This window comes from Priapulus caudatus, unplaced genomic scaffold, assembly GCF_000485595.1.
Source record: "Priapulus caudatus unplaced genomic scaffold, Priapulus_caudatus-5.0.1 Scaffold5, whole genome shotgun sequence".
NCBI classification, from domain to species: domain Eukaryota; kingdom Metazoa; phylum Priapulida; class Priapulimorpha; order Priapulimorphida; family Priapulidae; genus Priapulus; species Priapulus caudatus.
The window spans coordinates 764068-779433 of NW_014577066.1; the positions used below are offsets into that span (position 1 = coordinate 764068).

Here is a 15366-nt window from a genome sequence, read left to right on the forward strand (position 1 = left end):
TACTATCACTAGATGATAGATAGATGATGATAGAGTAGATTAGATTAGATATGATAGATAGATAGTAGATCGATAGATAGTGATAGTAGATAGTAGATATCATAGTGTAGCATTAGTGATAGTAGATAGTATAGTAGAACGATGCATAGTTCTATTTCGAGGTAACCTCACTGTTGGTGGGTTGCAGTGATTTGCATGGGTTGGTCGTCAACACGGCGTTAACAGCTATATCGTGTGAATGTCCGCTATAGAGCCTGGAGATCATGGCGCCGCCGCGGCAGATTCGTCGCAGATAAAATTTGCCGGCTGCGACGACCGAAAGGCATCAAAGTCGATTAAAGGAACAAGTTCTTTTTCTCGCTGCAGCTTCGAGCAATGACGGCGCATGGCGCAGGAGACGGCGTTCTAGACGGCGCGTATCGGACTGTCACGCACCGCGTGTAATTAGCAGCACGCTAGACGTGACGATATAGACCACCGCGTGCCGGGCGTGCATTGCACGCACGCGTGCTAACGGGCGCATGATTCGCGGCGCTTTCAGGCCGTTTTCGCGAAGCCTTTCTTACCGCGATGCCGGCAAAGTTATCAGCGCGCTGCTGCGCGATATTCGCCGCCAGAGTTTACGCATTTACTTGGCTGGACACGCTCAGGTGTGCATATAATATTGATGCGCGGTTAGTGGTCTAAAACATTTAAAATTTATTGCGTCTATTATTTGCAGCCGTTCTTGCGCTACGGGTTATTTCAACACGAGACTCCACGTCTACGCGATTAACGGCATGGCTAACTCAAATGGCGATTAGACAAAAAGCGTATGTCGCTCACGCGAGAAGCGGCTAAGAATTATTAGCCAGTTAGTCTTTCGTTCCGTAACTGAATGTTAATTTGGAGGGCTTGGGGACGAGCTGCTCGCGTCCTCTCGTAGCCGAGGCGCTGACTTCAGTTAGCAGGAGCATTTTCAAATTGCAGGCGAGCAAATCGCGTACATTTGTGAATGTTAATCATTTAGATAATGCGCCACATTGCATCATGTACACGCTCGCATCAGGATGTATGTGGAGGTTGTTGCTGCGGCGTTCATGTCCATGCATCTATATATATACTGCATTTTCCTCTTGTCTGACGGTCACGCTACTGTTTTATCTCGTTCAGTGCTTCCCAGGGCTTCCAGATTCCGAGACTGCGACCGTCATCTATAGCATACGCGGACACTCCCGAGCGTGCAGGGACCGTTCGCCGCGCCCGATGTCTTCTGTCCGGGTCCGCCTGGGACGCCAACGGCGGCGGCGCGGCGGCGTCGAAGACGACCGACTACGCTACCATTCCGTTCGGGCGCGGCGCGCCGGCGCCTGCATCGGCGCGAGTTTGCCAGTCAGTCATTGAAGGTGTCTGCGTGCAGCTGGCGGGTCGTGCTCCTACCGGTCTGCTGAACGCGACGGAGCGCTTGCGGCTGCTGCCGGGTGCCGGCCGGCGCGCGCACGATCATGCGGGACGTTTCATGAGTTACGCAGACGACGTCGAACAAACAACGTCAACCATCTCGTTGCCTGAGAATTTCAAAACACACGGACGTAGGCTAATTACTTATGCGCTATATACTACTACGTATGTCATATGATATTATATATAGTATTATATTATATATTATATATATGCAATTCGAGCGGATGGCAAATAGCGGAGATTGGGGATGGGCGGTATAGAGAGAGATATGGAGGAGCGAGGAGAGAACGTCTTGTAATGCATGCAGAAACATGCATGCGTGCGTATGCCGTGGCCTTTCGTACGCGTATGCTTTGTTAGTGTCAATGGGAAGGGGAGGGGGGGGTGTAATGATGTGAGCTCCATCAGCGCAGGCGCCAACAGTTGTACTTCTGTGTATGTACAGGGCTACCTGTCAGTGCATCGGTTGCTTTGTTTGCATACTTTCACTGCAGTGACTTATTTTATTTTAATAACTACTAGCCGTACCACGGGTGTGGACTTAAGATTTTGTTAAGCGTGCATCACACACATACACCGACCGGAATCGCAGTCACCGCTGCACGGGTGTCCTTTACATGCCGGAAGGCCGGGCAAAACCGTTCTCTAATCTGACACTTCATTCTCTCGGCTGCTGGCCTTTGTGTGACCGAGACATTTCTTAAGACGCCAATGCGCATCCAAACGCGTAATTTCGTCTCCAGTACTAGACTGCCATACTTCGGTGGCAATGCATAATCACACTACCTTTATGACAAAATAAACTCTGAGCTTGCTTCCTTTCACTGTGCGTTTGCTTAAACACCAAGAAGAGGTTGGAAACTGCTTCTGGGCCAACGCCGACTTGTTTGCCACACAATTTAGCTCGAAGTGGTTAGGTACGTCACATGTTTCTATCTTTGCTGACACCCGGGGACCTCTGCTACCGGCCAGCACCGCTGCCGCGTTGCATTGGCGGAAACTGGTCAACAACATCGGAAATTATTGAACAAATTGGAGTCTTTTCAAATACTTTTATAAGGACAACGCGCAGTGAGAATGGGAGGAACTAGAGTTTATTTTGTCATAAACGTGTGTTTATGCATTGACACGACGTATTTGCAAGTCTAGTTACTGGAAGTCAATTTAGCGGTTGGCTGCGATTGTGCGGCTTTAATTTATTAGAAACTTGTTCTAGAGTGTTAGTCGTGCCAGAGTGGCGTGCGACCTCCCGTATCTCAAGTTCATGCCTTTCAAGTTTCAATGTCACGTCTCACCAGCTATCGTCATTGTTTAAGGCCTCTCGCACACGGTGGCGAATTCGGCGCGCGCCAAGAGGCGCTGCGTCAAATTCGCCCCGCGTGTGCGGCTTGGTTTACCGTACCGCAATGGCGCGCACCGAATCGACTGTGTGCGGGGGCCTTCCCGGTCTCAAGGTCATGTCTTACGCATCTCAAGCACACGGAGTGGACGTCACCCGTGCGCCGTGCGGCTCTCTCGAAATCCCCAGTGGACGCGAGCAGCGCCCTGTCAAGTGAGCCGCCGCGTCAAAACTACGAGATTTTTTTGTCAGATATTTTTGCCGGATAATTTTTCACCGGTCGAAATATGATACCTGTGTCCCTCCATGCTCGCCGCGTTGGAAGTTTAAGCCAATCTCGCCGGGCCATTAATCTCTCCTTGCACCTTGCCAGTGAGGGCTGCGTGCTCGGTGCAAGAACGCGCGTGGAAACTTCGCGCAGTCAAACGGCGGGAGGGGGGGGTAACTTGTTTGTTTGTTTACGATGAGGTGGGCGGTGACGGCTATATGCTAATCTATAGTCCATTAATAGGGAAAGTCCAACGTCCAAAAGACGGAGAGAGACAAGTTTTTATTTATGGACCCGTGATGGGCTAATCCACTGATGGTAATGAGACAACCCGTTTACGTGTACAATGATATGACACTCGTACTATTGTCATAATCCGCCGCATTTATCTGTAGAATTTTCCTGCGCCGCCTACACATGTTAGGGGCCTATGCGTGCGGCCGGACAAAAAAGATAGAGGGGGGGTGGTTGAGAGAGGCTGGAGAGTGGAGGTTAGTGCCGAGTGGCAAGGCTGGAGGAGTGGGGTACTGACGAGTGAGCAGGGCTATGGAATACGTGTGTGTGTGTGTACGGCGCGCGTGTGCGTGGTGTGTGTGTGTGTGTGGTGTGTTGTGTGGTGTGTGTGTGTGTGTGTCTGGGGGGCGGGGGCAGTTGAAACCGGCAGAAAGACAAAAGTAGTGAAACCTAAAGGTAAGCTTACTTCGCGACTGTACATGTTTCTATTTTTTGAAATAAACAATCCAATTAAAATATTTTGATATTAAATAAACTTATTGACTTTTCTTATATTCTCTCTTTATATACTCCCAGCAGCCTTTATAATGTACTAGTTAGTTGTTTGAAATTTGACATTCGCTGATTAGTCTGGGCAGCCTTAGACTGATATCGCCAGTCGATATTATGTGATCATAGACCTAACCAGCCATTTAAAACGGAATTTCACAATTACGCATAAAATCACATAGGGCCATAGATTATGCATATTAACCAATTACATGGGGATCATACGTATATTAATCAATCCTTCGCCCAATCAAATCACATCGGACGCATAGATTGGAGGCGCTGTAGTGGGTCTTACTACTTGAATATATCGATAACCTCCATCACCTCGACTCTGTATGATTATTCGTCAATCAGAACACTGCCGATAAATAATAAAAAAGCTTAAAAAAATTCCGAGCTCCAGTGGCGCAAAAACTGGCAAAACGTCGAGGAAAGAGGCCCCGGTTATCCCGCTCCCGATAAACCCGATGTCGTTTAATGATGTCAGAACACGAGAGGTGAACATACGTCACACGCGATCCGTATAATTTGCTCCCCCCCCCCAGCCCACACGAACACCCGAGCTGAACACATTCATTGCTACTGCGATTAATCGTCCACGCGAATTTAACTGGTCTTGCATCCCTCTTCCTCCAGACGCAGCCGTCTGCGTGCATTTACCTACGACTACGACTGGCGGGAGATGGGAACGGGGTCTGGGTGGGAAGGTTTTTTCCCATCGCGCCACTGGCTGCCAGGCACCCGCCACCTAGTGCCCCCCACAATTGCATTGCTTTGCGCGGTCGGGGACACGGTCTATTTATTTTCGTGACGTTACCCTGTCTATGATCATAAGCCCACGCAAGCAGTCGCGTAGGTTTTTTCATGCGTGAACGAGCGTGCGTCGCCGCAGCGTGCGCTCGTGCGTGGTGGCTGTGCGTGGGGCATTGCGTGCGCTCTGAGCGAAAGATCTCGGCTGTGGAGTACGTTCGCAGTTGAATCCGCATCTCAACTATCTTTTCGAGCCTCTGATACCATGGAACCGGACACAGTGCGTGACGATCGCGGTGACGTCACCCTATATTGTTGACCATCGGACATCTTTCCGTGCGCCAATAATACCGGCCTGCCCCTACATCTCAGCACAATAAGTCCTTCGACGCTGCACGAACAAACGTCGGTTGAGCGAATTCCAGTATCTCCGTACGACGACTGGCCCAGTACCCGCTAAGAGGGAAGCACAGAAAAACACGGTCCACATGAAGTCGCCGTGCGCTGCACCAGCTCGCCACTCCTTTCCCGCCCCAACGACGATTTTTATTTCGTCTCAAATGTACCGAACACCTTATGCTAATTTATTATGCTCGATTTGTATTTTTCTAATCATAAACAGACTTAATCTCTTAGAAAATGCGATGCGTGGGGATGGCTAGCAAGGGGGCAGCTAGATACTGGATCTTGCCTTAGAACGCCTAACAGCGCGCAATGACGCTACGCACGAAACGTACATAAACTATTACTGGATGATATATCTATACTCTATATCTTATATATATTACATATATATTCATATATCCACACACACTATATATATTATATTTCTATCTCGCTACACCGCGAGTATTACAGCCTACCCTGCACCAAGTTACGCTTGCGACGCTACGCTCAGCACGGCTAAGACACACACACACCTACACTCGTTGCCTACAATACCACCATTTTAGCGGTAGGTCGTGCGGCATTTTTGCATACAGTTTATTCTACCTCGATTAGCTTAAAGGCCGAACCGATAACAAATGACGTAAAAAACACTTTGGCCACGGCGTTTTTCCTAAGACGGCAAGGGTCCTCCTTACACAAACGGCTCGGGGCGGCGGCCGTTGCACGCGCACACGGAATTATGGCTAGTCTCCTCAGCCGAGTTAGCTGGAGGTGGCATCACCACAGCTTCCTCGCAGTCACCAACCCCCAGGCCATCACGAGCAGTTGCAAGTACTCAACATGATTATCATATTAAAACACAACTTCGCCATGATACAACACGACAGACTAGCATATCACCAGTGACATTAATTCTGATCATGTGGAACTGTGTCATATTAAATCACGTAAATATAAACTTGCCGATGCCATTTTGTACACCCCCTTCCCGCTTTTGATTCACAATACTTGATTAGGCAAAGCTTACAAAGCAGTTCAACAGAACATTGCGTAAATTCTAAAATTAAATTCGTGAACATGATTCGTTGCACGACATGGACATCATAACAAAGAGCAAAACAAATTCTATAAGCATTAATTTCGAAATCTCCTATACATCGTGCAACTTATTGTAAATTATCCCACGTTCTCGCGATGCTTCCATACACAAGCCGTTCGACACTCACGCACACGCTGGTTATAGTTGCAACCGGTACCACGGCATGACAACCAAGAAGCCCTCCTAGGGACTAATGTATTCAATAGAATTATAGCGGCCCTATTAGGCCTTGTCGGTCCCAATTCACAGCTCCCCCCCTCTCCCCTCCTTACTCTTGATATAGCCACGACGATATAGCATGCAAGTACGCACGTACGCAAGCACGCACACACGCACGCGAGCATGCACATGACAATTGATACCATGTCGCACATTTAAGTATATATAGATAGATAGATAGATAGATAGATAGATAGATAGATAGATAGATAGATAGATAGATAGATAGATAGATAGATAGATAGATAGATAGATAGATAGATAGATATATAGATGATAGATAGATAGATAGATAGATAGATAGATAGAAAGATAGATAAGTTATATTACGAGGGTAACCTCACGTTGGTGGGTGCAGTGATTTCATGGGTTGGTGTCAAACGGCGTTAACAGATAATATCGTGTGAATGATCGCGACTATATGAGCCTGAGAGATCATGAGCGCGCGCGGGCAGATTCGTCGCAGATAAAATTTGCCGGCTAGCGACGACCGAAAAGTAATCAAAGTCATTAAAGCGAACAAGTTCTGCAGGTTCGAGCAATGACGGCGCATGCGCGGAGACATGCGTTCTAGCGGCGCGTATCGACTGTCACGCACCGCGCGTTAAATTAGCAGCGAACGATATAGACCACGCGTGGCCGGCGTGCATGCACGCACGCGTGCCTAACGAGCGCATGATTCGCGGGCTTTCACGCTTTTCACGGGTTTTCGCGAAGCCTTTCTTACCGCGATGCCGGCAAAGTATACAGCGCCGCTGTGCGCGATATTCACCGCAGAGTATTATTCCATTACTTGAGCTGACACGCTCAGTGTGTGCATATAATATTATGCGCGCGTGTGGTCTAAACATTCTAAAATTTAGTTCGCGTCTATTATTTGCAGCGTTCTTTGCGCTACGGGTTATTTCACACGAGACTCCACGTCTACGCGATTAACGACAATGGCTAACTACAAAATGGCGATTAGACAAAAAGCGATACGTCGTCAACGCGAGAAGCGGCTAAGAATTATTAGCAGCTATAGTCTTCGTTCCGTAACTGATGTAATTTGGAGGAGACTTGGGGACGAGCTGCTCGCGTCCATCTCCCGTAGCCGAGGGCTGATCAGTGTTAGCAAGGAGCATTTTCAAATTGCAGGCGAGCAAATCGCGTACATTTTTAATATGAATAATTTTAATAAATCGCCACATTGCCAATCATTACACGATCGCATCAGCGCATGTATGTGGAGGTTGTGCTGCGGCGTTCAATTGTCCATGCATCTAATATTATACTGCCAATTTCCTCTTAGTCTGAACGTCACGCTCACCTGTTTTATCTCTTCATCTTCCCAGGGCTTCCAGATTCCGAAAGACTGGACCGTCATCTATAGCATTCGCGACACTCACGAGGTGCAGGACACGTCGCCGCGGCCCGACGTCTTCTGTCCGGACCGCTGGACGAACGGCGGCGGCGCGGCGACGTCGAAGACGACCGACTACAGCTACATTCCGTTCGGCGCCGGAGCGCGCGCCTGCATCGGCCGCGAGTTTGCCAAGCTAGTCATGAAGGTGTTCTGCGTGCAGCTGGCGCGGTCGTGCTCCTACCGTCTGCTGAACGCCGACGGAGCGCTGCGGCTGCTGCCCGTGCCGGCGGCGCGCGACGACATGCCGGCGACGTTCATGAGTCGCAGCGACGTCAACAACAACGTCACCATCTCTTGCTGAAATTTCAACACACGCGCGTAGCGTAATATACTATGCGCTATATACTACTACGTATGCATATGCATATATATATATATATATATATATATATATATATATATATATGCAAAATCGAGCGATGGCAAATAGCGGAGATGGGGATGGAGCGGGTATAGAGAGAGAATGAGAGCGAGGAGAGAACCGTCTGTAATGCATGCAAACATGCAATGCGTGCGTATGCGTGCTTCCGTACGCGTATGCTTGTTAGTGTAAATGGGAAGAAGGAGGGGGGGGGTTAATGAGTGATACATCAAGACGAGGCAACATTGCTACTTCGTGTATGTACAGGGTACCTGTCAGTGCATCGGTTCTTTGTTTGCAATACTTTCACTGCAGTGACCTAGTACTACCGTACACGGTGTGGACCTAGATTTATGTTAAGCGTGCATCACACAACATAACACACGCACGGAAGCACAAAGATCACCGCTGCACGGGTGTCCTTTACATGCCCCGGAAGGCCCGGGCAAAAACCTTCTCTAAATCTGACAGCTCATCGCTCGGCTGTGGCCTTCGTGTGACCCGAGACATCTTAAAGACGCACAATGCGCATCCAAACGCTAATCTCTCCAGTACTAGACTAGCAAATACTTCGTGGCATGCATAATCACACTACCTTATGACAAAATAAACTCTAGTTGCTCCCATTTCACTGCGCGTTTGCTTAAAACCCACAAGAAAGAGGTGAGAAAACTGGCATTCTGGCGCCAACGCCGACTTGTTTGCCACACAATTTAGCCTCGAAATGGTTAGGTGACGTCACATGTTTTATCTTTGCTACACCCGTACCGCTGTACCGCAGCACCGCTGCACGGTTGCTTGGGGAAACTGTCAACAACATCGGAAAATTTGAACAACATTGGAGGTCTTTTCAAATACCTTTTATAAGACAACGCGCAGTGAAATGGGAGGAACTAGAGTTTATTTTGTCATAACGTAGTGTAATTATGCATGACACGAAGTATTTGCTAGTCTAGTACTGGAGAAATTAGCGTTTGGATGCGCATTGTGCGGCTTTAATTTATTAGAAACTTTTCTAGAGTGTTAGTCGTGCAGACGTGCCGACTCACCCGTATCTCAAGTTCATGCCTTTAAAGTTTCAATGTCACGTCTCACAGTCCCATCGTCATGTCTTAAAGGCCTCTGCACACGGTGCGAATTCGGCGCGCGCCAAAGGCGCTGCGTCAAATTCGCACCGTGTGCGGGCTGGTTTACGTACGCCAATGGCGCGCACCGAATTCGCACCGTGTGCGGGGGCCTTCACGGTCTCAAGGTCATGTCTTACGATCTCAAAGTCACACGAGTGACGTCACCCGTGCGCCGTGCCCGGCTTCTCGGAAAATCCCCAGTTGGACGCGAGCAGACGCCCATGTCAAGTGATCCCGCTCGCGTCCAACTAGAGATTTTTTTTTCAGATAATTTTTGCCGGATAATTTTTCACGGTCGAAATATATACCTGTCCCTCATGCTTCGACCGCGTGAAGCCAGCCAATCTCGCGGCCCATTAATCTCATCCTTGCACCTGCCAGTGAGAGGCTGCGTGCTCGGTGCAAGAACGACGCCGTGAACTTCGCGCAGTCAAACCGGGGGGGGGGGGGGGGTAACTTGTTTGTTAGTTTACGATGAGGTGGGCGGTGACGGCTATATGCTATCTATAGTCCATAATAGAAAGTCCAACGTCCAAAAGACCAAGAGACAATTTTCTATTATGGACCCTTGATGCTATCCACTGATGGAATGAGAAACCCCGTTAACGTGTACAATGATAATGACACTCGTACTATTGTCATAATCGCCGCATTTATCTGTAGAATTTTCCTGCGCCGTACATGTAGGCCTATGCGTGCGCGGACAAAAAAGATAGAGCGGGGGGTGGTGAGAGAGGCTGGAGAGTGGGGTAGTGCCCGAGTGAGAGAGGCTGGAGAGTGGGGTAGTGACCGAGTGAGAGAGGCTATGAATCAAACGTGGTGTGGCTGTTGTGTCGGCGCGCGTCGTGCGTGGTGTGTGGTGTTCCTGCTGTGGATTGTGTGCGCGGTGGTGTGTTTGTCGTGTGTGTGTGTGTGTTGTGTGTGTGTGTGTGTCTGGGGGGGCGGGGGGGGGCAGTGAAAGGGCAGAAAGACAAAGGTAGTGAAACCTAAAGAGTAAGCTTACTTCGCGATGTACATGATTTTATTTTTGAAATAAACAATCCAATTGAAAATATTTTGATATTAAATAAACCTTTATTGACTTTTCTTATATCTCTCTATATATACACAGAGCCTTTATACATGTACATAGTTAGTTGTTGAATTTGACATTCGCCTGATTAGTCTGGCAGCCTTAGACTGATATACGCAGTCGATATTATGTGATCATAGCCTAACAGCCATTTAAAACGAATTTCACAATTACGCATAAAAATCACATGGCATAGAATTATGCATATTAAACAATACATGGGCGATAAACACGTATAAATTAATCAATCATCGCAATCAATCAAATCGCGACGATAAGATTATATGGTGTAGTGGGTTTACTATTGAATATATCGATAACCAATCAATCACTCGACTACTGATGATTATCGTCAATCAGAACACTGCGATAACATAATAAAAAAAGTTAAAAAGAATCGAGCTCCAGTGGCGCAAAAACTGGCAAACGTTCGAGGAAAGAGAGCCCCGGTTATCCCGACTCCCGATAAACCCCACGATGTCGTAATCATGTCAGACAGAGAGGTGAACATACGTAACACGCGATCCGTATAATTGCTCCCCCCCCCAGCCCACCACGAACACCCGAGCTGAACACATTATTGTACCTGCGATTAATCGTGCACGCGATTTAACTGGTTTGATCCCTCGCTCCCAGACGCAGCGTCTGCGTGCATTTATCTACGACTACGACTGGCGGAGATGGGAACGGTGTCTGGGTGGGGAAGGTTTTTTCCCCCTCGCGCACTGGCTGCAGGAACCCGCACCATAAGTGCCCCCCCCACACAATTGCTTGCTTTGCGGGGTCGGGGACAAGGTCTATTATCTTTCGTGACGTTACCTGTCTATGATCATAAAGCCCACGCAAGAGTCGCGTAGGTTCGTGCGTGAACGAGCGTGCGTGCGAGCGTGGTCGTGCGTGCGTGCGTGCGTGGGCATGCGTGCGTTGGCGAAGATCTCGGCTGTGGGTACGTACGCAGTTGAATCCGCCATTCAACTATCTTTCGAGCTCTGATAACCATGGAAACGGACACAAGTGCCGTGAACGATCGCGGTGACGTCACCCTATTATTGTTGACATCTGACATCTTTTCCGTGCGCCAATAATACCGGCCTGCCCTACATCTCAGCACAAATAAGTCTCGACGCTGCACGCAAACAACGTGTGAGCGAATTCAGTATCTCGTACGACCGACTGGCCCAGTACCCGCTAAGAGGGAAGCACAGAAAAACACGCGTCCACATGAAAGTGCCGATGCGGTGCACCCAGTCTCGCCACTCCCTTTCCCGCCCCCAACGACGATTTTTATTCGTCTCAAATGTACCCGAACAAATTATGCTAATTTATTATGCTCGATTTGTTATTTCTAATCAATAACAAGACTAATCTCCTACGAAAAATGCGATGCGTGGGGATGGCTAGCAAGGGGGAGCTAGATACTGGAGTTGCCTTAGAAACGCCTACACAGGCGCAATGACGTACGCACGAACGTACATAAATATTACTGATGATATATATATATATAATATATATATATATATATATATATATATATATATATATATACACACACATATATATATATATATATATATAGCTAACACAGGAGTACTACAGCCTACCCTAGCACAAAGTTACGCTTGCGACGCATACTAGCACGGCCTAAGACACACACACACATACACGTTCCTACAAATACACACCATATTTAGCGAGGTCGATGGGCATTTTGCATACAGTTTATTACCTCAGATTAGCTTAAGGCGACGATAACAAATGACGTAAAAAAACTTTGGCACGGCGTTTTTCCATAAGAGGCAGGTCTCCTACACAAACGGCTCGGGGAGGCGGTCGTTGCCACGGCAACGGAATTATGGCTAGTCTTCTCAGCCGAGTTAGCTGGGGTGCATCACCACAGCTTCCTCGCCAGTCACCAACCCAGGCCATCACGAGCAGTTGCAAGTACTCAACATGATTAATCATATTAAAAAACACAAATTTCGCATGAATACAACACAGACCAAGACTAGCATATCAAAAGTTACATATAATTATGATCAATGGAACTGTGTCATAATTAAATCACGTAAATATAAACTTGCCGATGCAATTTTGTACACCCCCCTTCCCCGTTTGATTAAAATACTGATTAGGCAAAGCATTACAAAAGCATTACAAACAGAACATTGCTAAATTCTAAATAAATTCGTGAACATGATCGTTGCAACGACAATGGACATCATAACAAAGACAAAAACAAATCTATAAGCATTAATTCGAAATCTCTATACATCGTGCAACTACTGTAAATATGCCACGTTCTCGAAATGCTTCCATAACACAAGCCGTTCGACACTCACGCACACGCTGGTTATAGTGCAACGGTACCACGCATGAAACAAAGAAGCACACCTCCCTAGGACTATGTATATAATAGAATTATAGGGCTCATTAGGGCTGTCGGTCCCAATTCACAGCTCTACTCCTAGCCATATAGCACGACGATATAGATGCACGTACGCACGTACGCAAGCACGCACACACGCACGCGAGCATGCACATGAAAATTGATACCATGTCGCCAACATTTAGCTCCTTACATTTGATGTCTTACACTTCAAAGTATGATGATAAACGAATTTTACCTAAGAATCTACGGCACTAATGTTGAAGCTTGTCAATCAGAACTTGCTACCTCACTAAAATCGTGAACACGTTGTAAAAAAATATAGCCACTTTTATTCCAAAGCAACATCGCGAACTCGTTTTTCGCTAGCAAATTACGTCTCGAAAAATCGAGAAATGGAAGCTCAAGAGTGTAAAGCCGACCGTCACACACCTTCACCGCATGGAAGTGTAAAGCACAACTACAGTGTAATCGGTTAATTAGAGATCGTTGTGTAGTAAATTGCTGCCTATTGTTGGCTGCGAAGAGGCACCTCAACCCCAACAGAGAATGCATCTCAGAGAGTCCCCCTCCTGCTCTTCCTGCAGAGCTGGAAGCACCGTCAAGGTAAACAAGCTTAGAAAAGACACAAAAGTCACGATGGTCCTAAAGGTCACCAAGTGTGTAAAGGTCAGCAAGGTCATCAGGGTCACCAAGCTTGCAAAGATCGCCAAGGTCGTTAATGTCACCAGCCTGCAAAAGTCACCAAGGTTGTCAGGATCACCAAGCTTGCAAGGGATGCAAAGGTCGGCAAGGTTTCCGAGGTCACTGTGCCACTTCCTCAACGCGGGGTCAACGGCGGAGTATGGATGCGGGTTTTCTGCCTCCCTCCTTCCTAGACGGCCGTCCCATCGTCGGGCGAACCATTAGCTGGTTCATCCTTTGTGGCCGGTCGCATGGGTTTCTTTGGCGGGGTTGGTGGAATGTCTTCATCCTCAGGTAGAGGGGGCGGCGGCTGCCAAAAACACAGGCGACTCTTGGTAAATGTGTGGTGATATCACAGGAAAAGTGAACAGCTTAACACATTAACATCAGATGCAATTTCAAGATCTGGAAGTGAGGAACACTACAGGAGAGCAATAGTGGATGATACAACAACTCAACTAATTATATAATGAAAAGCAGATGTTAATTGGGTTGACACTAAGAAAGAAGAACGATGAAATGAACAAGAATTGATGGGGGAAAAGACAAGAATTAAACAATGCTGGAAAAAAACAACAACAATGAAATGGAGCCGCATCGGTAACAAGCGATTATGCAATTTGAGGAGCGCTGATAGGCGATATAACTGAATATAACTGAAAGGCGAGCACACTGGAATAGAACAACACTGGCTCTACCGCCAACGAGTGAGTGTTGCATTGTCACGAGATTCTCAGTGAAATCTCGCATCTACAACTCATCACCAGCTACCTTGTCCTTGACGCGTGTGTGCAGCATGGACCGGGTGTTCTTTGGTCCGAGCAGCTGACCTGTATCCACTATGTTCGTGTAGTCGGCCTGTGCAAGCTTCTGGGGGAGAGGGGGCGGCTCGTCTGAGAAGTCACCCGAGGAAGGGGTGGAGCGGTCCAACGAACCTGCGGAAGTGAGTCATCACGTGAAGGTAAAGATGAACTGTAAAACACGATCAACCGCTCAGTTGTTCTGCAGACCTTGACATTTAAACAGGTGCACGTATTTGTGCGCTTCGAATTAAGCCTAATTCGTGTGCTGAAAATACAAAGACGAGTTGTTGCAGTTAGACATATGGTATGAGAAACAGTGAGACAATTATCATGAGAAGTTAATTGCAGCAGCGACAGCAACGGTGAAGAAATAATTTAAAAAACTATGAAAAAATCAAGAACAAGAATGCTAATAAAAGAAAAACAACAACAACTGTAACTGCCACATTTGCAATTATCTGTTTCGTTTTTGTTTTACACTCGTGACAGTCTGTAGTGAAGTAGTTTTAACTGCTCAACACATTGCATCTATCAGATTTTTTCTCCATGAAAACGTCTGTCTTCAGTACATACATGTATTTGTATTTGAATTACATGATTGTGATAAAAATTTAATAATAATAATAATAATGGGAACGGACCGGTGGACGATGTGGAGGCCTGTGACATGCGGTGCAGCTGCTTCAGGTGGGTTGTCAGGTGGGCGCTGTTTCTCTTCTCAGGGTCAGGTCGCATCGGTCGACGTGGCTTCAGCTGCAATGGACAAGCAAAGCCACACTCAGTGACCTCATCACTCACTCCGAAGCCACACTCAGTGACTTCATCACTCACTCCGAAGCCACACTCAGTCACCTCATCAACACCACTGAAGCCACAGCCTCAGTGACTTCATGCACTCACCTCTGAACGCCACCACTCCAGTGACCTCCATCCACTCACCCTCTGAAGCCCACACCCGTCAGTGCTTCATCAACTCACCTCTGAAGCCACACTCGAGTGACTCATCACTCACTCCAGAAGCCACCATCAGTGAACTTCATCACCTTAACTCCGAAGCGCACCACTCAGCTGACTTCAACACTCACTTCCGAGCACACTCCAAGTCACCTCATCACCTCACTCCCAAGCCACACCCAGTCACCTCATCACTCACCGCTCCTTGAAGGACCGCCACACCCCAGTGACTTCATCACTCATCCGAACGCCACACTACAAGTGACTTGCCATCACTCAC

At 47.6% G+C, this 15366-nt stretch overlaps 2 protein-coding genes across 2 annotated transcripts in view; one reads left to right on the top strand and one right to left on the bottom strand.

Annotated features, from left to right (window-relative positions):
* Positions 1-8000, top strand: part of LOC106804653 (cytochrome P450 26A1-like) — an 11849-nt gene extending 3849 nt beyond the window's left edge. Inside the window, exon 4 of the mRNA XM_014805928.1 lies at positions 7629-8000. Coding sequence (XP_014661414.1) covers positions 7629-8000 — 372 coding nt within the window. The remainder of the gene's footprint in view (positions 1-7628) is intronic.
* A 3809-nt stretch (positions 8001-11809) lies between these two features.
* LOC106804695 (dedicator of cytokinesis protein 1-like) lies at positions 11810-15322 on the bottom strand. Its single transcript, XM_014805981.1, has 4 exons — positions 15318-15322; positions 14774-14984; positions 14101-14264; positions 11810-13639 (listed from the first exon to the last, which is right to left on the bottom strand). The coding sequence occupies exons 2-4, from the start codon at positions 14865-14867 to the stop codon at positions 13520-13522; spliced, it is 378 nt and encodes a 125-aa protein (XP_014661467.1). The 5' UTR covers positions 14868-14984; positions 15318-15322; the 3' UTR covers positions 11810-13519.
* Between the last annotated feature and the right edge of the window lie 44 nt (positions 15323-15366).

Excerpts from the sequence above, each read along its gene's own strand:
- LOC106804695 (XM_014805981.1), bottom strand. The coding sequence starts at position 14,867 with ATGCGACCTGACCCTGAGAAGAGAAACAGCGCCCACCTGACAACCCAC. Across the intron at positions 14,265-14,773 it reads GGCCTCCACATCGTCCACCG|GTTCGTTGGACCGCTCCACC; the intron begins GTCCGTTCCCAT and ends TCACTTCCGCAG. Across the intron at positions 13,640-14,100 it reads ACACACGCGTCAAGGACAAG|CCGCCGCCCCCTCTACCTGA; the intron begins GTAGCTGGTGAT and ends TGTTTTTGGCAG.